Source organism: Cyanistes caeruleus, chromosome 9 (genome assembly GCF_971803275.1).
Source record: "Cyanistes caeruleus chromosome 9, bCyaCae1.hap1.1, whole genome shotgun sequence".
NCBI classification, from domain to species: Eukaryota; Metazoa; Chordata; class Aves; order Passeriformes; family Paridae; genus Cyanistes; species Cyanistes caeruleus.
This window is the reverse complement of record NC_141709.1, coordinates 24,206,630-24,231,173: the sequence shown is the minus strand read 5'-3', so window position 1 is coordinate 24,231,173 and position 24,544 is coordinate 24,206,630. Positions and strand designations below refer to the sequence as shown.

At 48.7% G+C, this 24,544-nt stretch overlaps 1 protein-coding gene and 1 long non-coding RNA gene across 58 annotated transcripts in view; one reads left to right on the top strand and one right to left on the bottom strand.

The window, feature by feature from the left end:
- PTPRF (protein tyrosine phosphatase receptor type F) overlaps positions 1-24,544 on the bottom strand; it is a 376,832-nt gene that overhangs the window by 40,412 nt on the left and 311,876 nt on the right. For 8 of the 47 annotated variants that reach the window (XM_086902267.1, XM_086902274.1, XM_086902264.1 and 5 more), the window contains 8 exons: positions 22,586-22,891; positions 19,527-19,720; positions 13,373-13,399; positions 11,041-11,158; positions 8,261-8,839; positions 7,537-7,634; positions 2,026-2,279; positions 1,238-1,328 (listed from right to left, as the gene is read on the bottom strand). In XM_086902267.1, coding sequence (XP_086758393.1) covers positions 1,238-1,328; positions 2,026-2,279; positions 7,537-7,634; positions 8,261-8,839; positions 11,041-11,158; positions 13,373-13,399; positions 19,527-19,720; positions 22,586-22,891 — 1,667 coding nt within the window. The remainder of the gene's footprint in view (positions 1-1,237; positions 1,329-2,025; positions 2,280-7,536; positions 7,635-8,260; positions 8,840-11,040; positions 11,159-13,372; positions 13,400-19,526; positions 19,721-22,585; positions 22,892-24,544) is intronic. The other 39 variants (XM_086902277.1, XM_086902272.1, XM_086902276.1 and 36 more) reach the window with 7 other exon arrangements.
- Positions 1-24,544, top strand: part of LOC147651685 (uncharacterized) — a 115,556-nt gene that overhangs the window by 51,697 nt on the left and 39,315 nt on the right. For 4 of the 11 annotated variants that reach the window (XR_015290501.1, XR_015290512.1, XR_015290502.1 and 1 more), the window contains exon 3: positions 905-5,786. The exons of 1 other annotated variant lie outside the window; for it this stretch is intronic. This is a non-coding gene — a long non-coding RNA (uncharacterized LOC147651685). Of the gene's footprint in view, positions 1-91; positions 5,787-17,529; positions 20,455-24,544 lie in introns of those variants that run through there. 6 more of the 11 variants (XR_015290518.1, XR_015290510.1, XR_015290508.1 and 3 more) reach the window with 3 other exon arrangements.

Genomic DNA, 24,544 nt, shown 5'->3' with positions numbered 1-24,544 from the left:
TTGAAATGACATTAGCTTTTTTTTTCCAAGAAAACTTAGTATTTTCTTTATAGCACTGACTGTATCCAGCTCCTATTTACTTTCTTTGCAGCTGGGGATGCTTAGGCTTTGCAAATGAGAGCTCCAGGATCTCAAACTGAACACTCAAAAAAATCACAATATGCAAGACACTCGCTGCTAATGAAAATTTTGGCTTAAATCATTTGCCTGAGGCTGGATGAGACAGAAACCAGTTCTTTCGATAGCTTTCAACCAACTAAAACAGAAAACCAAAGCAACCTTCCTCATGCTGGTCTTCTTTTTCTCGTGACATCTGCTATGCTGGAAAACTTCTGCAATGAAAACATGCAGGAGACCTGTGTGTGATGGTTCTCCATCATACAGCTGTGCTTCATTTGCAGAACAGAACCACAAATACACATTGTGGAGCTGGAACCTCACAAAAAGGACCGTGTGATCGTGTAAATAAAGCCAAGGGCTGACTTACAGCTCCTAACTGTTTGCCATTTCTGAGTGCTTCAAGCTTGCAACTTTGTTCTCTTAATGGATCTTTCTGTGTGTTATTTCTCAGAATTTTTCCTTTACACTTTGGGAAGTGGTGTATGTGGTGTGTGTGGGGAAGAAAGAGCCCACAAAGCCCTTGTGTGGGAGTCTCCTGACACCTGCACATGTTTCATGCCTCGGGTGTCAGAGCACTGCTGGCACAGGACAAGCTGCATCCTGGGGTAATGGCTGGTGAATGCTCAAAGCCTTTAACAAGCAGGTGTGAAGGGAGCTTTGCAGGTTTTGTTAGATACAAGAATGAACTCTTTATCTACACTGCAGGCTTAGGTCCTGTCCAGAGAGGGAAAAGACTCCTGACAACAAAGCTTAATGAACTGAAACCAGTAATTTTCTCTCCTAGCTTGTTTTCAGCATCAGCATGGTCATTTCATCTGAAAAAGGGCTGCAAGGACTGTATGACCTGCGACAGGATCTGTCCTGGCCAGAGCTCTGAGACACTCAAATGTGGTCTCCCTAAGGTGGCACATTCTGGGAGGTAGCTCCTCCTTACCTTGACTCCAGCCTCCTTCCTACATGAAGAAAGGCTGAGTGGGCACCCACAACACAGCCCCCATCTCTGATGTGCAGCCTGCACCTGTGTTGCTGCATCCATGCTGCTGCCAGGAAGCCTGGGCAAAGTGCACTGGGCTGCTTGGGAATCACTTCCATCACAGCAGCTGCTACAGGTTCCTACCTGGTCCAGCTCCATCTCATCCGGAGTCCGCCACCGAGCAGTCAGGGTGCTGGTGCTCTGGTCTGCTGGCACAACCACGATGTAGTACCACCTGGGAAGGAAGGAAACATAAGCACTGGACCCTGAGCCATCTCTCTGGCAGGTCACCAAATAATGTGTGCTGTATGACTCAAGCATGACCTACTCCTTTCTGTGCCCTTTAAGCAGCAAAAGGGCTCAGTAAGGAAAAGGCTGGTTTCCAGCTGCACCAAAGAAGAGAATACTGCCATTAGCACTCATTAGGATAATGAAGATCTACATACTGGGTTCCAGAGGGTGGTGTGGGAGCTGTGAGAAGGACATTTATATAATCGGATTGTAGCAAGAACCCTGGGGAAATTGTGCTTCAGCACAAGGATACCACAGTAACGAATAAGACTTCCATAAACTCGCTTTTCTAATCTCCTTGAGGCTTTAGGCATTATTTATTTAAAGGATATTATACAGTGTCAGAGAAAGTCCCTCCTGATCCTCAACTGTATTTATGCTGGTAGCATCTGGAGTATACCCAGCAGGGTGAGAGCAAACTGTCAGAGAATTGTCTTAATTTTATTACACATCAATATTTGCCCAGGAAGAGCCAAGACCGTGATCCCATGTTATGGGTAAATGCCTGCCTCTGTACCACAGCCTGCTTGGAAATTCACTCCCCGGTTACAAAATCCACATGTTAGCAAAGGTCTGCCCTGCCTTTCTCTCCCCACCCCTAGCCCCCCACCCTGCCTTCAACACCCAGGCACGGCACCTACCGAACTGGCACAGTGGTCTGCACTTTGGGAAGAGTTAGTGTGAATTTTCCTTCCTGTATGTACTTGTTTGTGGCGATGGGTTTGCTTTGCAAGACATCAGGAGCAGTGCGGATTGAGACGAGGTGCTGGAGCCCCCCTGCGCTGCTCCCACGGTTCATTAGCACAAAAGAATAGTCCGTGTCTGGCTGGAGGTCACTTATGAGTTTCTTCATCGAGTGGCCGTCCACCTCCACACTCTGGCTATTGTACAGAATCTGAAACAGGAAAAGGACATGTTCATGCAGCTGACAGCTGCTGCTGCAAACTCACACTCAAAATAGCAGTGCTAGAGATGACAGTTTGGCTCTGGGCCCTCCCTCAGGTGGTTTGGCTACTTTATGCTTTGTAAACAGCCATAAATCTTCAGCTAAAGAGCAACCCCCAGCAGAGGGTGGGCTGTCCTCCCTGTGCCTCACAGTGGTGGAGCAGAGAGGGGTCATCTCAGCCTGGGTGGCCAGGGCCAGCAGTGAGACTGGTGGTGCCACATGCCCTGCTTTTCAGCACCTACTTGGGGGAGGAATCCAGATGGCTGTGCTTTGCCCCCATGTGGAAATGAATGGGTCTTTGTTTCTTGTCTTACGAGGCTACAACACGCAATAGGCTTGAGGTGTAAAATCCAGCCTGCTTTAAATTGGTGTCACTCCCATGTCTACCAGCTGATGCCTGGCTGGATGCTTAATGCAGATCCTTCCCCTCCCAGCAAGGTGACCGGGGGGGGGGTTACACGCCTCACCAATGATGTGACAAATCCGGCACAGGGCTCACAAATTGGTACCCAGAACGGCGGCTCTGCAGGTGTGACACCCTGTCGTCATGACAACAGATGCTGGCGCCACACAGCCGTGGGCAGGAGGTCGGAGCTGCTTTTCCCTGCCGTGCCTGCAGCAAGGGGCTGTGGGCAGGGCAGGGCAGAGCTGCTGGTGGCTGGGGGCAGTGAGCAGCCCCCAAGCTCAGCTTCCCCTCGCAGACTCCTCAGCCAACAACACTTCTCACTGCCTTGTTGTCGACATGCAGGACCCCCACCTTCCCCCAGGCACAGCAACCATTGGCACTGCTGGATTAGCTGCACCCAACGGCCCATCTGCCCAGGGAACCTCGATCCTGATCCTGCTGGAACAGCTCCTTACCCCAAAATCTTGGGTGCTGCCTCTGTAAATCAAAAACTCACACAGTTTCCAGAGAGAGAGACAAATGGGGTGTAGACAGCTAGAGCGGCCATAGGTTGTGTCCCAGCTGTGAAAAATCAGCTTATTTCTTTGCACCAGGTGACTGTCCAACACCTGGCAGGGGAGTGCTGGATTCCTGACAGTGGTGCAGAGACACAGCATGCCAAAAACTGTTAATGGCAGAGATGGAGCATGTTAAACCATGCCAGAGACCACACGGTAAAATGTGCTTGTTTCAACAGTGGCCTTGAAAGAGAGAAGACAGCTCTGTGGAAGACTAATTACTTGAAATGATTTTTCACCACCTGAGCCCACCATTCAGGCTGACTCCAGCAGCAAGGGAGGGACCAAACTTTCCTTCAAGTCCCCCTTTCAGCAGGTGGCTGAAATCTACAGAAAGCTGCCAGCTTTCTAGTATAAGGGCAGCTGATTAGCACTGCTCTAATGTTCAGTGTTGGAGCTGGAAGGGGAAGAGAGGTCCTGGAAAGAGATCTGAAGGACAGTGGAGCACAAGGACCTGGCTAGGCCCAGAATTTGCAGCTCAGCTTTTGTGTTATCCAAACAGCAATACCCACAGCATGCTTCAATCCTCTTCATGTCACTTTGCATGGAGGTCAGGATAGGAAAAGAGTTCCAGCTTTTTTGGTGAGAAAAGACTCCTAACAAATAACACAGCAGCAGAGAGAAGCCAGCTATGGAGAAGAGATGCAACCAATCTCATTTGTTGACGTGCTTCAGTTTTCAGGAATGGACTGCAAAAGTAAGCACCAAGGAGCTAAAGTAACAGGTTTGTAGGGACAAAAGGCCCTGCTGCTGCTCCACGTGCATGAAGGGCTGTCAAAGGTAGCATAGTAGAACAGCCAGAGGGAATTGTTTTCTGTTGTGACTCCTCTTAATAGTACTCTCTCCTGGGCCTTAATCCCTTTCTCCAAAGACATGTACATCAGCTGCGTGCTAAAATGAGTGAAAAATCAAAATGAACAAATGCTTCTTGCAGCACTGGACTATCAGATAAGTAGTTGCTCTGACACAAAAGTAGCCATACCGAAGAGAGGACTACTAGACTTTAAATCCAGCAGCTCTGCTGTCTGGAGCAGCACCACCCCTTCCAAAACATTGCAACAGTACAGGTCTAGATACACCAGATGCCTGTAAATCAGGGCGTGTCCTGGGGGAACAGACAGATTTCTCTTTCATGTGCTCACATGGAGATTTGAACAAAACCAAACTTCCAACACTAAAACCTATGCTGAAAGGATGAAAAGCCCAGACTTCTGCTGCCTCTTGGATTTCTCATTATGAATTCTTCCCTAATAAAGGCATCACCAAACGCTTCTCAGTGTGCTCTAGGGAAGACACCCACCAACTGCCTGCACATGAGCATGTACTGGGGACACAGCCATTTTCCTAGAGCAAGAAGCAGAAAAGATGGTAAGCATTTAGTTCAGAGTTTTCCTGCTTGCTCTGCACTGTAATGGCCAGGACACAGCCTCTGATTCAGAGCTGACACCAGATGATGATTTTTATTGCCATGCACAGGAATTTGCATGCAAGGACAGTGAAATTGGCATTTGCAATGCCTTCCTGAAGCATTCTCTGCCATCCCTCCTTTTCACAGCTGCTGCAGCAGTTCTGCATCCCTTTACCTGCCACAACACATTGTCTTCTCAAATGTTATGCACCATTAGTTAAGGCCTCTACATAAACCTTACACTAATGTAAGGGCTCAGAAACAGTCATTCATGTGCAGCTGGAAGATGCCCAGAAGCTCAAGCAGGAATGCTATTTAGAGGCTGCATCATGGCCCACTGGTAACTACCAGAGTCAGCAGCAAATCTGGCCCACGGGTTCTGAAGTGCCAAAGAGTGCTGACTAGCCCACAGATTGCTGTAAAATGTCATCTGTGCTGCTCCTACTCACAGGGAAAGATTTGCAAAGCTAGGTGGGTCCAAATGTCACTGCTTAAGGTCTCATGCTTGATTTCAAGGCAGTACAGAATGTACTGAACTAAAAGATGAAAAGACACATAGTGTGACACTGGCAAAGATAACAACTCAATGGAGAAGTAGATGAGGCTGGAGTATTTGCAGGCAGCAGTAATTACTACATTCCATGGGACACACTGTGAGAAAGCACTGCCCAGCATTCTCAGGGGTTATTTCCAAAACTGTATCATTATAATTTTCAAAAGGTGCTGTTCCTTCTCCCCATTTCTAAAATACCTTGTAATGCTGCCTTTAACCAATATATCCTCTGTCCCACTCTTAAGGTGAAGAATGTGTCTTAGGAAATGCACTTTCCCCAAGGAGAAGGTTGTATCTATCTTGTGCTTTCCATGAAAGCTCTAGAACAACTTTTTGCAGGTGGAATAAGAAAAGGAATGGTGCCTCGTCTCCACCACAACCGCTGGGCAACATTTTACAAGGAATTTATCTCCTGGACCAGAAGAAGCTGTGGAAATTCCCCAAAGAGATCTCAAAACTTCATTATTGATTTGGCAGCAATGAAAAATCTTGAGGTCTCAGTTCATTCTCTAATAAAAAAAAAGCACCAGTCCTTCCTGTGCCTCACTATTCATTGTTGGAACAATATCTACTTTAATTAAATCTGTTAAAGTAGAATATGACACCCTTTGGGACATAGATTTAGCATGAGACTGTTTATCAAGTGTAGATAATACTAATTGTTCCCATGGAGATTTATCTGCTATGCTAGTTACAGTATTAGGCTCTGGCCTCAGCATTCCACGTGCCTGAATTAGAGGAGAGAGGTGAACCTTGTTTATAAAAACACAAAATCCTGAAGGTTAAGGATTTCTTTCAACTGGCACAATTCAAGGAGTTACAGTTGACCCTCTTAAGCTCCTGGCCTTGACTCACGTGTGTCTGTGAGTCTGGGAATATTAATAAAAAGAAGGCACTGTTACAGAAATATCCCTCTAACACTCTGGTTTGCATGACTGCTCTTAAGTTAGCAAGTGGCTAATGCCATCTCCCCTGTCAGCTGAGGGCTAACCTGCAGCAGGGGCAGACCTGAGTCACCCTGAGATAGCAATCACAGCTATACAGCTAGGAGTGGAGACAGACAGGGCATCAGCAGCACATCCCTGGCTCCTGGCTACCTCCAACCACTTCACCATCCCTGTGTGGTAGTAATGCTCCAAGGGTCACACTGTCCCTTCCCAGCACTGTGCTGTCAGACAGCAATGTGGGCTTTGGGCCACAAGACAAAGCAAAATGAAGCACACAGGTTCTGCAGCAGAGTGCCAAGTAACAGGGCTCTGTGAAGTTCCTTGCAGCCAGATATCTGAACACTGATCCTAATGCGCCCTACATCTGGGAGAGCTTTGAATACCACAAGGTCTTCACAAAAGCCTTGTCTGCTTCAGCTAAACTGTATGTTAACAAGTGCCTGCTATTGATCAAGGTAATTCAGCTTCAGGGTTTAAACAAGGAGAGCTAGTAACAGGGAAGGGGAGGTGCTCACACACTTTGATGTGGATGTAGTTCAAGATTTCCCCTCATTTCCCTGGCTGTGGATCCCCCACAGCTCATGCAGGCCTTGTATTTGCACTTTAGGCACAGCATGGCGGGGGGCACATGCAAGGAGAAAGAGAAGTCACACTGCTTCCACCCTGGCACCTCTGCAGAGGCAGCAGATTGGTGCTGAGACTGGGAAGATTATCTTTGATGATGTGACATGTTGGAGTTGTTACTTAATGGAGAGAAACTGCACTGAGATCTATACACTCCAGTCTTTTATCCGTATAGGTGACAAGTACTGGGGGTCAGACAAGAGCAGGAAGGCAGCGTGATCAGTGTTGTCTGCACCTGCTGGATGACACCACATCCAGAACTGTACTGGTGAAAGGAGAGCAGCATTCCTGCAGAGTTCCTTCTGTACTGACACATTTTGTGGTGCTCACACCTCTAAGACCTTCAGGAAGTTTGATGATGCTTCTTCCCTTCACTCCCTGAGATTATGCATCTGCCCTGATGCTCTGAAATAACTCATGAGGGTGATATGGATGTTTGAGACAGGACATGTTGTAGAAAGAGTTATTATAATCTTTTATTCACTGGCTGGTTTTCAGACCACTTTGTCCTGCTAATTCTTTGTGATTAAATCAAATTTTTAACTTTTCACACCTCAGTTGCATGTCAGGCATCAGGACAAGCTTGTTTGACCACCGTCATGTAGCTACAGTGGTGAGCCTGACCGATAGGAGCCAGCTGCTGATGCTGCCATCCACTGTCCTGCTCACTGCCACAGGTGGAGCTTCCTCTCCTCCAAATCCCCCTCTTACCTTAAAAGGCACTGCAGATTTATAGGAGTCAGGCACTTCCCAGCTCAGCAACACAGACGTTTTCATGACGGCATTGACACGGAAGTTCTTAGCAAACACTGAAATGAAAAACAAGGTATTTGAGCACTGTAAAGCCAAGTCAGGAGGGAGCCAGGTGGCAGCTCGACTCCAGGTCTCTTTGTCTAACTCAGCAGCAGAGGTCAAAGAGTTCAGCGACAGAGAAGTAAGAAATGAGGAGAAGAGAGCAGCAGCCTTTTACCAAGTCTACGGTCTCCAGAAGAGTTCTGCTTTTTGACTATACTTTTCAGCATCACGGAAAGGAAGTTGTAGGCTGAACTGCAGCCTTTCTCTGTCCCTGCTCCACTCACACTCCCTCGGCCCTTCACCGTGATCAAACAGCAGTGTTATTCAGATACTGGATCTGCAGATGATCCTATTCAGCCACCTGCTCTGGTTCAACCAAGAGCCTTTCATGCACAGATAAAACATCCAAGGGTGCCTGTGGATGCAATTAAGGTACCACCAACGCCCCTCTCCCCCCAAATGGCAACTTTAGAAAATCTTCACTGAGCCTTCCCCCACTGAACTAGTTTTAGACTAGGGAGCCGCACAGTACCTGATCACAACAGTCAGAGCAGAGGGGAGCGAAGCCTCATGAACCAAAGCAAAGGTCCCTGTCCTGGAGGCAGAGCTTCCTGTTAGGGTTTGTTAGAGGGGCACTTACCTTGCTCTACAGGCATGGTCCGGGACTGGATGCTGGGGCTGAGTGGCCCAGCCCCCTTATTGGTGCGGGCCCTCACTTTGATGTCGTAAGTGGTATCAGGTTTCAAATTTGTCAAAGTGATACTCGTGTCCTTGGTGATGTTAACCAGGTCCTGCTGGCTATTTATGTCTCTGTATACCACTGTGTAGTTGACGATCTTGCCGTTCCTTTCTGCCAAGACCGGGGGGTCCCAAGCAACTTCTGTGGTGGAAGTGGTGAGACCCACCACACGCAGGTTCTGTGGGAAGCCGCTTGGCACATCTTCGGCAGTTGTGATCTCCTTCTCAAACTCTTCTCCTGGGCCAGCTCTGTTCTTGGCAGACAATTTGAAGAGGTAGGTGGCCCCCTTGTGCAGGTTTGTCACTGTGTAGTGATGGTCTCTCTTCCCGAAGTCTATCGTGTTCATTTTTTCCTCATCCAGACGTCTGTACTGCAGCCGGTAACCCAGCAGCTCCCCTACCATCTCCTTGGGTGGGTGCCACTGGATGAGGGCTGTGTTCATGGCTGTCGTGCTAATCATCATGGTGGGCTTCCCCGGGACTGCAACATAAACACACAATGACCATCTATAGCCTGGGAGGAGGGGAAGGAAGGACCGCTTCCGTGCTGCTCAGTCCGTGAGGATTGAGGAAAGTGGGAAAGTTCAGACAACAGGGTGAAGAGGATGACAGACAATTCACAGGGATAGAGGCAGACTGACCCTAATCCAGTGGTGAGGGAAGCTAGAGCCAGCCAGCTCTTGGTTGCCATTTTCCCATGTGCTGCCATTTAAACCGGAAATAAATTCAGCCATATCCAGCCCCAAAATTCATCCCCTTTTACAGGAAATGTTTAAGGTACCTCAAAGCATCACATTTATCTCAGAGAAGATTTGAATCCTGTCCTCCCAATCAGTGGTCTTCAGACACTCCAGCCAGTGCACAGCACCAGGTCATGCTGGCCCTGATGCACTGTACCACAACAGACACCCCGAAGCCCGATTCCAGCGCCCTGGTCTGTCTGGAGGCAGACAAATTTCATCCTGAAACCTTGCAGTTTTACCATCTGCAGAGGCAGCGAGCAGAGCTGGGTGGGCTGTTTGCCATCAGAATATATTTTGGTTTAGTTGAGAAGTAGATTCGTGATGTCAGTGTCGATGTGAGAGGTGAACACAAGCGTTCCACAGGATTTTTGCTTACGCTGCACGAGTCAAGGGGCGTTGCCGTCACTGGTTAGGAACTGATGGCTTTAAATTGATGGTTTAGTACCTTGATCTCCTTCAGTTAAAAAAAGGATGCGTCTTCACATCAGCTCAGATTTGTAAACAAATCAACTGATAGGGAAGATACTCAGAATCAAAGGCATGGGGCCAGAGAAATGGAAAAAAAAATATGCAGCCAAACCCAGTCAAATATCCTTGCAGTTTTTTGAAATGTATGAGCCCAAAGTCGAGCACAAGAGAAAACCGTATTTGCCAGAATTATGCCCCCCTTTTGCCATCAGAGGGCGACACCAACGCTCCCCTTTGAGGTCATGCCTGCAGTCGAGCCTGTACAAAGGCCCTGAAGGCGGTTTTGTATGTATTTAAGAGATGCAATTACATTCCCATTGCCAGTGCCATCCTCCTTGCACTCATAATACAATGTCTAACAGCAGCTAGTATTAAGGGACACAGTATTTTCCAAGCTGATTCCAAATATTAACCTTAAAATGTGCATCATAACACGGGAAGATCCACTGTGGTTTACAGTACAACACTGGGACGTTTAGGAAGCTCTTCCTGTTTATAGGACAGCTGTAGCAATTTGATGAACAGAAAATACATCATGGCAAGGCACCAGGGAGACAGCATTTGAGACTGTGACAGTGGAAACTACCTCTGGAGCTCCCCATATGCAGTGCAGAGGAGATAGCAAGCTGTTCCTTGTTTAAAAGCACCAGGAACAAACGCTCTCAGTTTGCACAAGCTGCATTCCAGTAATAACAAGTGGTAAATACTGTTCCTGTGGCCGGTGTGAGGAAGCAGCAGGATTACTGGTTGTAGGACAGGCTAGTGAGTGGACAAGACAGTGTCAACTAGCTGGTACCAGTGCCAAAGGCAAGCTTGACCTCACCTGGAGGGAAGTGCCAGATGACTCCTGGGTGCCCCTGATCCAGGTGCAGGTACGATCTTACTGAGACAGCAGAACCAAACAGGCTGGGATCACCAGGACCTACAAGTTGTGTCTGCAGCATTTCTATGGCAGATTTGTTGCAGTCCAGGTTTTACCATGGCTCTAGGAACAGCCAGGCTCAGCTATGTAAGTAGCATCAATGGCAGAGGGGAGCTGAGAAGCACCTCTTAGGAGCCCTCTGTGCCAGGGGCCCTTCCAGGCGGCACTGCAGTCACCACAGGAAGCAAGAAATGACACTTGCCTAAAGGAACAAGGTGAGGACAGGCCAGCACTCCAAAGCTGAGGGAGGGCCTGAACTTTCAGGCTTCCTCTTCCCAGGTCTCTGGACTATGCAGATGAGCTCAGACCCGTGAGTTTCACTGCTCTCTCACCAGCCCTGGTAGCGTCTCTCCATCTGTTTGCTGCACTTTGCTCAGGTGATCCAGTGGCAAAGGCTGTTAAGTATGGGCTGGAGATCACACGAGTTTGTACCTCTGCAGCATCTCCAACCCTCTTGCTTCCTCCTGGCCCTGGCCATACTCCCCACGCACCTCTTGGGAGGTTTTACCACCTAGCTACAAGGCTATGACACCTGCTCCCCACACTCACCTGCCCCTGTGGTGGTGATGACTTTGGGCTTGCTGCGGGCACCATCTCCTTTGGTGGTGTAGGCAGCAACTGTGACGGAGTAGGTGGTTTCTGGCAGCAGGCCTCCAATGACTGTCTCCTGGGAGCGCATTCACGAAGCAGAGAGGAGGCAAAGGAGAAGAGCAAAGACTTGTTACTGGAGTGAGCCAAAGGAAGGCACCAGGGTCAGTGTCTCCAACAGCAGCACACTGACAACACTCCCTGGCTCACACTCGCGCATCGTGCTCAAACACACATGTTGCACAGAGCCAGAAAACAACTGCTGCCACTCCAACACTCACCTTCCTCATTTCCACCCCTGCCTTTAACACTTGGCCTTTCCAGGGACCCACCAGCAACCCATGTCAGCAGCTGTGCTCTCCCACGGCTTCTGCCAAGCGGGAGATCTGATCCAGATATGGTTCTGTGTGAAAGCTAAGTAAGAGGACTATGGAGCTGTGAACCAGAGCAAAAGCAAGTTCACCTGGATATGAGAATCTCTTGGGGGCTAATTCCAGGTTTTTAAAGTTGTCTCTTGCAGCAGAGCCGTGGGGAGCACAGGGAGGCAGAGCAGGGTGGGGGGCCCCGGGCAGGGAGCACCTGCAGCTCTAAGCATTGTGTTCTCCCTCCTTGCCAGGCACTGGGTTGTGGGGATGGGATAGGTCAGTGCAAGGCCCTGGCAAGACCTGGAGGGAAAACCTGCATCGTGGGAGGTCTGGGAGGGGGCGGACTCACAGGTACATCCTTGCATGCTCTGGCTTCCTCTGGGCAGGAGGAGGGCATGGCTCCACACTTCAATCCAAGATCAAAGAGAAGAGCACTGCTCCTCCCTCCTGGCCTCCAGCAGCAACGTGACTGGTGCCAAGCCTGGCTGGCCAGGCCTTCGAACAAGTGAGCACAGCGAGCTCAGCAGCTCAGGCAGGTACCCCTGAGCAGCATTCATCTGTGGGTGCAGTGGGAGTGTCTGGGCCATTAGCACTAATAACCCATTGGGTCAGGGAGCAAGAGATGAACGGGGGGTGGGGTTGGGGAAGCTTTTGGAAAGGAGGCAGAGGCTCCATGTTGGTTATTTACCCCTTCAGACAAGGAGAAGAGCAGAGATGGAGAGGGTCAAGTTTGAGCTGCTGGGAACAGGCAGCATGGGCACTGTCAGAAGCTGCTCCAGGGGCCTGACCCCTGCCCAGGGGCTCCTTGCCAGCTTGAGGGGTATGAGGGGTGCCTGTGGTTGCCCTCAGAGCTCAGCCACTCTCCCATCACTCGCACAAACACCCACGCTATTAAACCTGCTGATTTCCAGTCATTGCTGCTGGTTCAGGTTACCTGCCCAGGCTTACTCATCAAAATCACCACGTTACCATCGCAGAACCAGCCAGCCCAGAGAAGTATCAACAAGCACCAACAAGAACCCCACCAAAATCACCGTGTGAACCAGAGTCCGATCCCAACTCCGCCCCTGCAGCAGATCGTGTGTGCGGGTGAGCGGACGCACAGTCCGATCGGTGCCAATGGACCCGCAGGGAAGCACTCTCACAAAACCTGCAGACTCTGAACGTCCCAAGAGAATTCACTCCTCCCAAACCCATGCAAAGAGAAATTCTCACGCAAAAGCATGCCACCGGGAGCAAAGCAAGCAAGCTGGGAGGAGGGGAGAGAGACGAGGGATGGATGAAAGAAGGTCTGATTGCATAATGCAAACACAGTGCTGTCATGACAAAGCCACTCCGAGCAAGAATGCTCCGTATAAAGCAGGAGGAGAAATGCATCGTGCTGGGGAAGCTCACAGTAGGGCACGTAATTGAATTGCTGACTCTAAAAAGGTCATTTTCTAGTTTGTTCCTCCAAATTTATATCTCAGAATTATATGGGGAAAAATTGAATTTAACTGTTGAAATGTGATTGTTTTCTTATTACTATCTGTGTTTCAACCAAAGGTCATGGTTGAGGGTGTAGGTTATTTCTCATGACTACGATCAATGTGGTTTAAAGATTCTGTATCTAATTTTACCACATAACTTGGTGGGCCAACTACTGCAGGATGAACCTCCTGAGTCGATCACTTGAACCTGCCTAAAACTGCACTGCAACAAGCTGGAAATACAGATTATAGGAAATGTCAATTGCTTTTCTGCATTTAGGAGCAATCTAAATGCCAGTTTTCTCTGGATTTGCTGCTTGCGGAAGGTTTCACAATGTAACTCTCCAGCCTCATTAAGGGAGTGAAAGGAATGTTTTGACAGTACTGTGTCTACAAAATTCACAAATCGATTTACCAAACCCCTCTCTTCCAACCTGGATACACACAAGTGGTACTTACATGGTCGACGGAGTCCTCAGCTCTCCACTGACGAGGGAGAAAGGAAGGAGGAGAGAAAAATGGAGACACAGAATTTTAAGGGGCAAAATGTAGGAAAGGGATGACAATGACGACAACAGCAGGGGTTAGCAGAACTGGGTTGGGGGAATTACAACACTTATACACAGAGGGTCACTTGACACAGGCTGTGTCAAGGGAAGAAATGGCATAGAGCAATTTTTGACATGCCGCTAGCCTGCGCAATGAGTCTGAGATCATTCACACAAAAAAAGAGCTTCCTTCTCACTTGGGTGGAGAGGTCATCCCTTACTTTTTGTACTTTGCGGTAGTTTCCCCTTCTGTCTTTGTTTGCATTTTCCTGCCTTTTCCATGAGCAGAAGCAGGAAGGGATAGGTTGTACCAGCTAGGTTCTGAGGGTGACTGCTGCCCACAAGTCACTCAACAGTTTTGTTGCCTAATCTCCAGTTTCTGTTCTAGTGATCCTCCAGCCACCAACTCCTGTTGAGAACCAAAGACTTCAACACACAAAACAGAGGCACTCTCTGCAGGGAAGCACCAATGCAGCATTTCTAGAGCCTCTTTTTTTTCTGTATCATTTGCAACAAAATGCTCTGGGGACTTCAGAAAACTGAAAACATCTGTCATCAACAGTGCAAGAGAAGCTGAGATCTCACACAGAGCTTCACAGTAAGTGCTCCTCTCCAACAGTGGTGTGTGGCTTGGAGAGAGGTTCAAACTTGTGCATGTACTGAGGAAACACTTCTCACTCCCAATTACACAACACCAAATGGCAAATGCTCACTTGGCAACAGCTGCCCTGCAGGGAAAGCTTCTGCACAAACTATTTCCCACCAAAAGCTCCCATGGATTCCCGGCCATGGCAGTTCAACATGGGCTCTGAACTCTTCTGGCTGGATTTGGGGTTGTAAGGCATCAAAGCTGCATTGGGATGGTGAGACAGTAGAGCCTGGCTGCTGCCACGCATGCCCGCAGCACTGTTCTTTGTGGTTGGTGCACCAAAGGAAGGCTTGAAGAGATCACACAGAACTCTCTCAGCCAAGGTGATGTGTTACAGCTCACGTTACTAAATCTGCCTGGAGGAAGCACCAGTCCATGGGTTCAAGCACAGAGATGAAAGTGAAGATAGGTATTATTGCCCCTGATTCACAGCGTGAGCCCCGGCAAACCTTGCTTCTCAGCCTGACCTGACAGCTGTGAAACAGCTCATATACCAACTTCCTCAGGACCCTGGGAAGCTCAGCTAACACTGCTGGAGTGTTTGGGAACCTGCAAGTGCAAAAGAAGCACTAAACTGCATCAAAGATACAAGTTGCCTTTTGAACTCAGGCTATTTGAAGTGGCTTTCGAAGGCTGCAGCCTATCACAGTGGCATAATACTCACCTCAGCAGTAAAATACATGACATACTTCCAAAATATTTGCTAGTTTAGTCTCTAAATTCAGAGAGAAGAAGCTTTTGGAGAAATGTTCCTCTAAGATTTTATTATAGTTCACTTATTAGATGCCATGAGACTGCAGTAAAATTATCCCCTAAACCATCTTAACAGTAAATTTCAGCAAAGAGGGCAAGTTGCCCCTAAATACTTTCTATAAAGCCAAGACCCTTGCTAAGTATCGTGCTGACTAAAGGCTCTCTTTCCACACACATCTCAGTGCTATTTCCACTGTTGCACAGTTAGCTGAACCCAGGTCAGCAGCCACACACTCCACCCTGCTGATCTAAAAGCTGGCAGAAGTGCTGCCACAGGAAGGATCCCAGGCCTGATACTCACTTCTACAAAAGCACGTCTCTAATGGGTGAAAACCAGGTGGTTGGGAACACCCCAGCCTGCCTCCATGAATACAGGAGCAGAATGTGACACCTCACTGCAAAAGGAACAGCAGAGCAGAGCTGGGCTCAGGAGGCCTCCTACGCCATAGCAGGGAGTTTATCATGCCCTAGGATTTTAAACCAAGTGTTTAATGTTCAAACTCTGTTTGCTCTAATGTTTCAGTGGACTTTAATCTTGCATTAGATCAGAGTGCAAAGAAATGCCTTGAGATCTGTGCTGGAGTAACAACTGAAAAACCAGGCCTGCATAAATACCTTGGTATAAATTCAGTTTCATTACGAAAATTTAATCTACAGATCAAAACACTTCCTTCCTTAAACTAGCTCAATTGCTTCTTAACTGTTTAAGGTTGGTCAGTAAGACAAATTGATGTGAAAAGCCCAGGAGCAGTCATAAAAAGAGCTGAGAGAGGGCTGTGTGCATGAGGCCCGATGGCTCTGCGAAGTGCTAAAGCTAACAGTGTGTATTTATGGCAGCTGCAATGCTTTAATGTTTCATTTTACACTTCAACACAGCATAGTCATGTCTCACCAGGGAATGTCTGTTTTCCCTGACCAAGGCTCTTGCAGAAGACAGATTCAAGCTCTCAACAGTCCCAGCTATGGGAAGGCAATATTGGTTTTCCTGCAGATTCCTCTCCTTTCTGCTTCAGTCACTGTGGTGCCACAGTGGAACTTCTGACATAAGCTCAGGTACTCAGTGAGATGCAGATGGGTCTGAGGGTATCAGAACTTCATCTTGGTCCTTTACTTTAGTGCCTCTTGGATGATGACTTACAGTTTTGTTCCATTTAAGAAGCAGAGAACATCCCACCTCCATGTCAGACTCCACCTAGACAAGTACACATGTATGAGATGTTCCAAGTACATTCAGAGAAAGGTCCTTGACTATCATGCAATGAAGAGGGAGGCTATAAATTCCTCTGTGTTGTGCCTGGGGTAGGTACTGCTCGGGGAGAATTTAAGTCTCTGCTTTCTACTTTGATCTCAATCCAATAGCTTGAAGAGATTGCCATTTCTTCCTCCTGCTCCTCTGGAGCAAGCTGGTGGAATGTGCACTCAGTTTGCATGCTGGCTGGTGAAAGTGCTGCTTTCAGAGACCACACCTCCCTCCTGTGAGCCTGCAGCCCTTCTTGCGGGTGGCACATACCTTTCCCGTGCCATGACTCTGCACAGCAGGAGAAGGTGGCAGGAATCTCTTCACAAAGCCTGACCTCCGTGTAGCCAGCTGTCCCAGCCAGCCCCACAAAGTTGTTTGGGCAGGCTGGATCTACAAGGATGAAGGGGTTCAAGCCCTCTGCCCCTCCTAACATGCACCAGCTGCCCAGAGATTGGAGACCAAGGAAATGAAGTGGGCCCTGCCTGCCCTGTCAATATTAATGCTTGTGTCCCATGGCCCTGCTATCCCTTGCTCCCTTGAGCTGGTGAGGACTTGAAGTAGTGGTGGAGTGCAGCTCCAGCAGTGGACTCCTTTCAAAAGCTCTCTTGGTGCTTGGATGTGCTTTATGCAAGACCCAGGGCACAGAGATGAATCTTCTGCCATCACCCACCATGGGACCCGGCTGAGCCATGACAGGCACGGCCCAGGCAAGAGGTGCTGCAGGTACCTGATCCAGCTCTGCAGCTGCACACACCCTGGGAGCTCCTCCACAGGGTAGGGTCACATTTGCTTGTCCATCAGGCTGTCAGTAGGAGGTGAGAGCTCAGACTGGAAGGCACACAGAATCCTGACAGAGGTAATCACTCACAAGCACAGCCACAGAGGGGAGGGAGAGGCCTCAGTTCCATCACAGGACCTTCTTAACAACTGATTACTCTGCCCAGGCAGGAGGCTGTAAAATAAAATCTCTCCAGCACCAGGGCCCCCACGTCTCTGCTGATGTTTTAGTCCTTTCCGCTCAAACGGTTTTGAAAGCTCAGAATCCATATTATCTGCATAGCTAACATCTCCGTTCCCTTACCGTCTTCCTTTCATCTTCGTTTACTCTCTTTCCATTTCTCATCTTCAATAAGGAAAAATCATGAGTCAGCTTTAGTATCAGTGTCTTCACACTGCCTGCAGGAAGCAGATTATGTGGTACATGCCTACTCAAATCAGCAGACAGCCTGGCAAGGCAGGAGCAGAGGCTCTGCCTACCTGTCCAGGATTTTCTTCTCTGACCCCAAGATTTTCAATCTGTTTAATTTTCTCCCTGTGCACTGGTTTAAATGCTTCTGAATGTTTCTGAGTACTGAACTGTGGCCATCTTTATCTTAAAACCTTCAGGGCCAGGTTTTCCAGTGTATCTTTTTGTTTTCTTTCACAGAAAATAACTCTTCCAGGACTACTCGTTAAAGTTTCATCTGGCTGTTTGCAAAGACACGCACTGCTGTACTGAAAGATGGCAGCTCTTACAGGGTTCTTCAGCATCTGGAACAGATGTATTTCATCACAAGCACAGGTCATGCCTGGCTTCTCACTCTTTTGGGAAATAGAGATCTCTTCTGCCAAGTCAGTGAAACCTCTTCCCTGCAGGGCTGTCATTAGCTTATCCCAAGAGCGACATGACTCTTTCAGAGTAGTCGCTTCTCTGCAACTATCATTTTCACTTCCACCCAAAAATTACAGTGGATGAGTTCAGCACCATACACAGCAGGAAAAAATATCACAGAAATCAAGAACTTTCCCACATAAATTCACCAAATATAGAAGACTGGCAAGTGGCCTGACAGGCCAGGAAACTTCTAGGAGCTTGCCTCCTTGATGTACACATTCAAACTAATGCAAAATCCAGCACTCCTTCAAAAGTTTCTGGCTCTGGCATCCTCATTCTGCACATCAGCATGGGATTTCTCTCTCTGAAATGTATGAGTAAGGAGTGAAAGCAGAACTGGCTGGGCAAGCATAAAATATTTGAAAACACCAAGAAGAAAAACATTGCCAACTTCGCCCACCTACACTTGGGACCAACCCATTAACTCCAAACTCCAGCTGAACAACACAGCCTTAACTGTTCTAACAACACAGAGGATTATATTCTCCTGGAATAAGTAAAGGGCAGGAAGCAGCTTCTCCAACTATTAAAAAGCAACATCTGAAACATAAACAGAGATGTGCCCCAGACAACACTGCAAGGACCCTCAAAGTCTTTTCTCTCTTTAAAGTTTTCCCTTCCACATTATTACTGAGTTTTATCCTTCAGAATATGAATGGGGAGTAAAGCTGCCTCTGTGCACTGAACTCCCCACTGACAAACGCATAAATGATTCACAGCTGCATTCAGGAGACAGATCAATTAATCGTTGCAGCTCTCCAGTATTTATACTGGGCATCATTCAAGCAAGTCAGCTCTGAATCGATTCCTCGTTGCTACCAACAGCAGCAGATCCTGTTCTTCATTTATATGATTATCTTAGTTGAGAACAGCGTGGGTCATCCAGGATAAAGGACCCCTGCTCCAAAGAAGAGTTGTATTTCATTGCACACGGGGCACCATAAACTTCCTTGGACTTTGGGAAAGAGGCAACTGTGCATTCCTGGGCTGTGCAGAGTGCACAGCCATGCCTGGAGCAGGGCGTGGGAAGAGGGCTGCAGCTCACAGACAGTGAGGTATCCAGGAGATTGCCTAAGTATGAACAGATTGTTGCACAGGGATTGCAGAGGACAAAGTCATTTCCAGGGAATGTGGGCCATCACCTCATTTTCTTTCTTCCACCCCAGCCTTTCCCAGACTAAGTCGGTTTCACCTACTGTTTGGTTTCGAGAAGCAATGCAACATCAAGGCCCTGCCCTGCAGAAGCAGGAAGGAGGGGAGGCTTTGCTGAGCCAGAAGTGCTGTTCTGCCTGGCATGCTGTGCCCACACAGGGGTGCAGAGCCACCCTCGTGGCCCACGAGCAGGCAGTACCCAAGTGGATGCTATCAAGAAAGATGCTCTGCCCTAAACATCATCAGCATCACAAAGAAAACAGACTCAGGGCTTATTTAAAACTTTCTGACCATTTATAAACGGACTGGCAAAGCTCAGTTTGCTTCAGCTGCAGTCTGCACAGGATGTGGCAGGCAGAGAGGTACATATCAGAGAAGGGGTAAGAGAGGAACATCATCCAAAACATCATCTTTTCTACAGTAATTCTTTCCTGATTAAACCTTTTACCCATGTTTAAGCTACAGCTTAAGGATAAACTGTTTGCCTTGCTCAGGCAGGCTGAGTCCCACGCTCTGGAGCTGCAAGAGGAGGCCAAGAAATACTTGGATCCAGCCAGCCTGCCCTCTGCAGAAAGGGAAGGTGTCATGCCCACCATCTGGTGGTCCCCACACTGTACCTGTGCTTCTGACAGCATGACGTCCTTAATCACTGGCTGCCCTCGGGGCTCGTTGTTTTCCAGCTTCACATAGGTAACCTGATACCCTCGGATCTGCCCATGCTGCTTGTTGGAGATGGGCAGCTTCCAGCTCACCCGGATGGCAGTCGAATTCACAGACTCCACCTCCACCTTTCGCGGCGGGGCGCTGGGCACTGCAACACACACGGGACAACAGTTAGCAGGTACCACACAATCACTGTCACTACCTCTCACTCCTCTGCTACCTTCCCCCCACCTCACTGCCAGGATGGCCCCATATGAGCTTCCTGTGCCTGCCCAGGACATCACACTGCAGTCTTGCAGCATGACCACAGCCCTGACCCCTTCCCTTTTGCTACTCTCAGTAGGAAAGAGCATACTTGTAATATATAGGAGCACCCCTAACTAAAGGAATTGTGCTGAATCAGGCCCATTGTCCACCTATCCCTCACATCTCCAGCAGTAGGGGAGCAAGGAGGAATACAAGAATACAGAAGCATATAAAGAACACGGTGACCCCCTGCAGCTCAGGGTACCCTGGGGCCCAAGCAGGGGCTTTAAAGCTTTCTCTCCATCTTGCCTGACGCAACACTTCCTCTCAGACCCATCTAAATGCGGTGCAAGAGCCCCAGGTAGCATGACTGGGTGTTGAGTCTGTTTTGCAGGGAGCCCTGGTACCTGCCACCAGCCAGAGCACACACGTGCTCTTCCCCTGTGACAGTGAGAGGTTAATGAGGGGGAAAAGCACCATCCTAAAACAATAACCCAGAGCTCAGAGACAGCAGTCACTGAACTCAGCCAGATAAAGGGGCCTGTGGGGATTGTGACAGCTCTGGGGACTGTATTTCATGCATGGCTAGCTGAATGCTTTTTGATAATAAAATGAAAAATTACACTGCCCAGAAAATATCAATTTTCTTGCAAGGTGAGGCCCGTTTAAAAATGTATTTATACCCTATTTACCATTTGGAAAAATTACCTCGTTATTATATTTTGCTCTTGCATTGACTGTGACAAAAATGTCAATTCTAAAAAATTAGCTTCTCAGTTGCTCCTGGAAAACTCCTTCTGGCTGAAGCAGCTGGGAGTAGAGGTGTGCACTCTGTGGAGGATACTGATGCTACCCAAGTGCCCAGTACCAAGTGAAGGACCTGGGCTTCATCCTATCACCTCATCTGCAGAACCCTTTTCACCTTCCATCGCCCTGGGAAAATCTGGGGGTTTGGAACCTCCTATGACCCAATTCTCAACACAGCAAGAAACCAGTATTAGATAATTAGGGATGGATACCTGACAAGAAGACGTAATGAGTATTGCTATTTCAACCAACTAAATGGGACGAAACAGCTACCCAGCAGGTAAGCACAGTTTTTAAGCTGCAGGGCAATTCATTACTTTTCCCCAGATGTCCTTTGTAATTGTAGATAATTTAATAAAATAGAGAAAGGAGGAACAGAGCATTTTAGCACCATGAGACCAACTCAAGGTATGGGAATGGAGGGGGCTGTGCTTGAATAGTTACCCCCTTCTGCCTGGAGCAGCCTATGCTGTAATCCACAATTCACTTAGTGCAGTGACCTTCCACAAGCCACAGGGCTCTCCTGACCTGGCAAGACACCTGCCCACACACACAGCTGGGAGTCCAAGCGGAAAACAAGATCCTCCCTGAGAACCAGACAGAAGCTGCATGTCAAGCTCTGCTGGCATGAGAAGGCGGGAGGCCTCGGCAGGACATGATATGGGGATGTTGCAGGGACACAAAAAGATGTGAATGTGAACAGACCACAGTGTTTCGAGGAACTCTGTCCTACCCCACTATGGGAAGTATGTGCTTCATCTGAGATCCAAACAGGGAAAGTTCAATTTGTTTTCAGACCATAGTTTAGCATTTCTTATTCCTTCACCATGAGTATCTACTGAGCATCAGCATGTCAGAGGAATATAAAAATCACTCTTGACAGCTAAGCTGGAATGTCCAACCACGGTGCCCAAAAACTAACTGAGAGAGCTTGTTGCGACATTTCTGGGGTAACAGCTTCCCCTGGGCGACAATTCTGCTGAATGAGAACTGAAGCAAACAATACAGGCAGCAGGACACACACAGATGTGTTTGCCAGCCCAGGAATGCAGTCAGCAGGCATTCCCAGACGCCACTTTCAGAGCCATGGAGACATGGGGGACAGTGGCAGCCCATTTAGGGGAACTGTAACATGTCTGGTTTCAATTCCCTACAGTGACTGGGCAACACAGAGATCCTGCTTTCTTTGCCTGGACACTCCATCTCTTTCTTCTCCCATTAAATCTGCAGCTTTCTTGGGTCAGCATGAAGCCACGGGAGCTCCTACTGTCACCCTGAGCTCTGGCACTTTCAAAGGAAATGGCTTAAATCATGATGACATAACTGACAGCCCTGCTAATACAAAGCAATTTCTCTTTAAAGCTGTCGTATCCAGTAAAGTGCTCTGTACGTGTGGTATTCTGACTCTTGAGTGGAAGAGCAGCTTTATATAAGCTGTGGCTTGCCTGGAAGCTGGAGCAGGAAGCAGCTTTCCTGCAGTATCTACAACTTTCAAATAGATTGCTTTCCCCCTCTTTAGTTTGCTGGATTTCAGGTCAACAAGTAAACTTTAAGTCCTGATCTCTCAAGAGAAGCCTTTGGCTGGGAGAGCTCATTCTACCTTCAAGAAAAAGGAATCCACCACCACCCACTATAAAACCACAATGGAAAGCAGAGCAATGCCTCCCTGCATGCACAGGAAGCACTGCTGACAAAACCAGGACCCTGAAGGACCACGATGGGATATCTGACACAACCTGGAGGCAGAGCAAGGGCCAGCAAAGCAATTCCCCAACCCCATTACAGGGCAACTGTTGAGATCCACTCCCTGGAGCATTGTTCCCGACAGCCTCTGGTCCTGCCTGAAAGGCGCTCCCAGGTCAATGTCCCTGCTCCCTTTCCCCCCTTTTCCAGCAGCTCAGTTAGGAGAGGCTGGGTTAACCCATGGCAGTAGCTGAAGGAGCTGGTCAGTAGCACCTACCATCCTCGTCAGTGCGCACGTGCACGGGGATGCTCTCCGGTCCTGGCCCCACATCGGTGTGAGCCCTTACCCACACCTTGTATTCGGTCCATTTCTCCAGGTCCTTGATCTCCCAGCTGGAATGCTCCCGTCCAATGCCATCCACCACATGCTTGGTGTTGTCATCTCCTTCCACTGCCTGGTAGGCAATGGAGTACTGGGTGATGACCCCATTGCGGCTCTGGGCGGGCGGTGGCACCCAACTTACCCGGATGGTGGTGGAGCTGGTGCTTACACACTCGACTTCTTGGGGTGGGGCGGAGGGGGCTGGGGATAAATAAATGAAGTGGGGAGATGAAGGGAAACGAATGGAAGGATGAACCAAAATGCACAGGGAACTTTTACCCAGCCGACAGAGAACTGAATGTACATGTGGACAACTGCCTGCCATCCTCTTGGATCATCAAAGATGGCACTAGGGGGGTAATTTGTATTGGAACAGTGTGGAGACAGAAGTGCTGTTCTGCATCAAAGAACACCTCTTCTCAAAGCAGTTCTGGACGCTCACTTTACCAAACGCAACAAATGGCAGTAATGGAAGGGGGGCATGTGGAGGGCGCAAGAGAGAGACTGGTAGGGAGAAGAACGATGCTTTCAGTGAAGATCTGGAGCAGATGGAAAGCAGAAGAGGTAGAAAGCTGTGGCAGGCAAGAGTGGCAGAAGGGAAGCTCACACACCAGATTGTAGGAAAGCTTGTGAAAACTCACTCCTAGACAAGCAGAGGAAACAAGTGGATAAGGAAAGCAGGTGACAGGCTGGAGGTTGTTTGTCCTGGTAGGGTTTAAAATCATGACCATCAGCTGTATGCTGCATCCTAATCAGGTGGGAGCCAGGCACCATGTGGGAACAGGAGATAACCTGCAGTTTGCATTAACTTCTAAGTCCTGGCAATGTTATCTGTCCACAGGAGGAGGAATGGGATCCAGGCAACAGCTGCTTCTCATTGGGATCATTGGGAGCAAAGTCTCTCCACACAGCACACGGGGGAAGAGCAGGAAAACAAATCTGGGCAGGGAGAAGAGAGAGTTCAGGAAACTAGAGATGATCTGGACAAAGCAAAGCATCTTGAGGATATCTGCCTGGTTCACTCCCTTCTCCAGCCTTGCAGAACCTCTGGTTGCACCAGGGCTCTGGCAGCATGGGGGCCCTCTCATGGCAGCATCAGCCCCCTGTCAATTGCTCTCACTGCCCTGTGATGCTGCAGACAGCACGCCTGCACAGAAGGCAAGAGTGGTAGTCTGGAGAAGGAAAGGAGCCCCCACAGTCAGGGAAGGAACAAGGGACATGGCTCCATCCCTGGATGCTCATCCAGAAGGAAGCAGTCCTAAGCAGAGGGGGGCAGGGCATCATAACTAAAAAAAATGCACCCTGTTGCTCCAAGATTAGAAAGCTGTGTGGCCACACAATAATGGAGTACAAAGTATCTTGCTTTGCCATGGCATGGCAGGTGAAAAGCAGCTTCCACTCTTCACTGCACTCAGAAACACAGAAATACCTGAAAAAAGACTACTGCCCTCCCCCATGCTTCAGTCCTTGCAGCCACCAAGGCAGCAGAGCCAGCCTTGCAGGGGCACAGGAACTACCCTGCTCACTGTCTGCACCAAGGTGAACACAACCTACATCACTCCACATGGAACCAAGGACCTCAGGTAGTTCAAGCACTCAGCAATGGTGCCTTAGCTTTCTGGGCACAGGTTGGCAGTGTCAGAAGATCTGGGAAAGCAGAGGGCAGCAGGACATCCCAATGCCACTGTGACCTCTGCTTGCTGGGAACAAGGCCCACTTGCTTGCAGAAACAGTTGCAGACTGCATGTAACTTTTAATGCCCACTGCTGCGCTCAGATAGCAGGGAACATTCCTGATGCTTGGGCTCAGATGCCTGGAGAGATCAAAGATGGAAGAGAGTAGTGATGGAGCTGG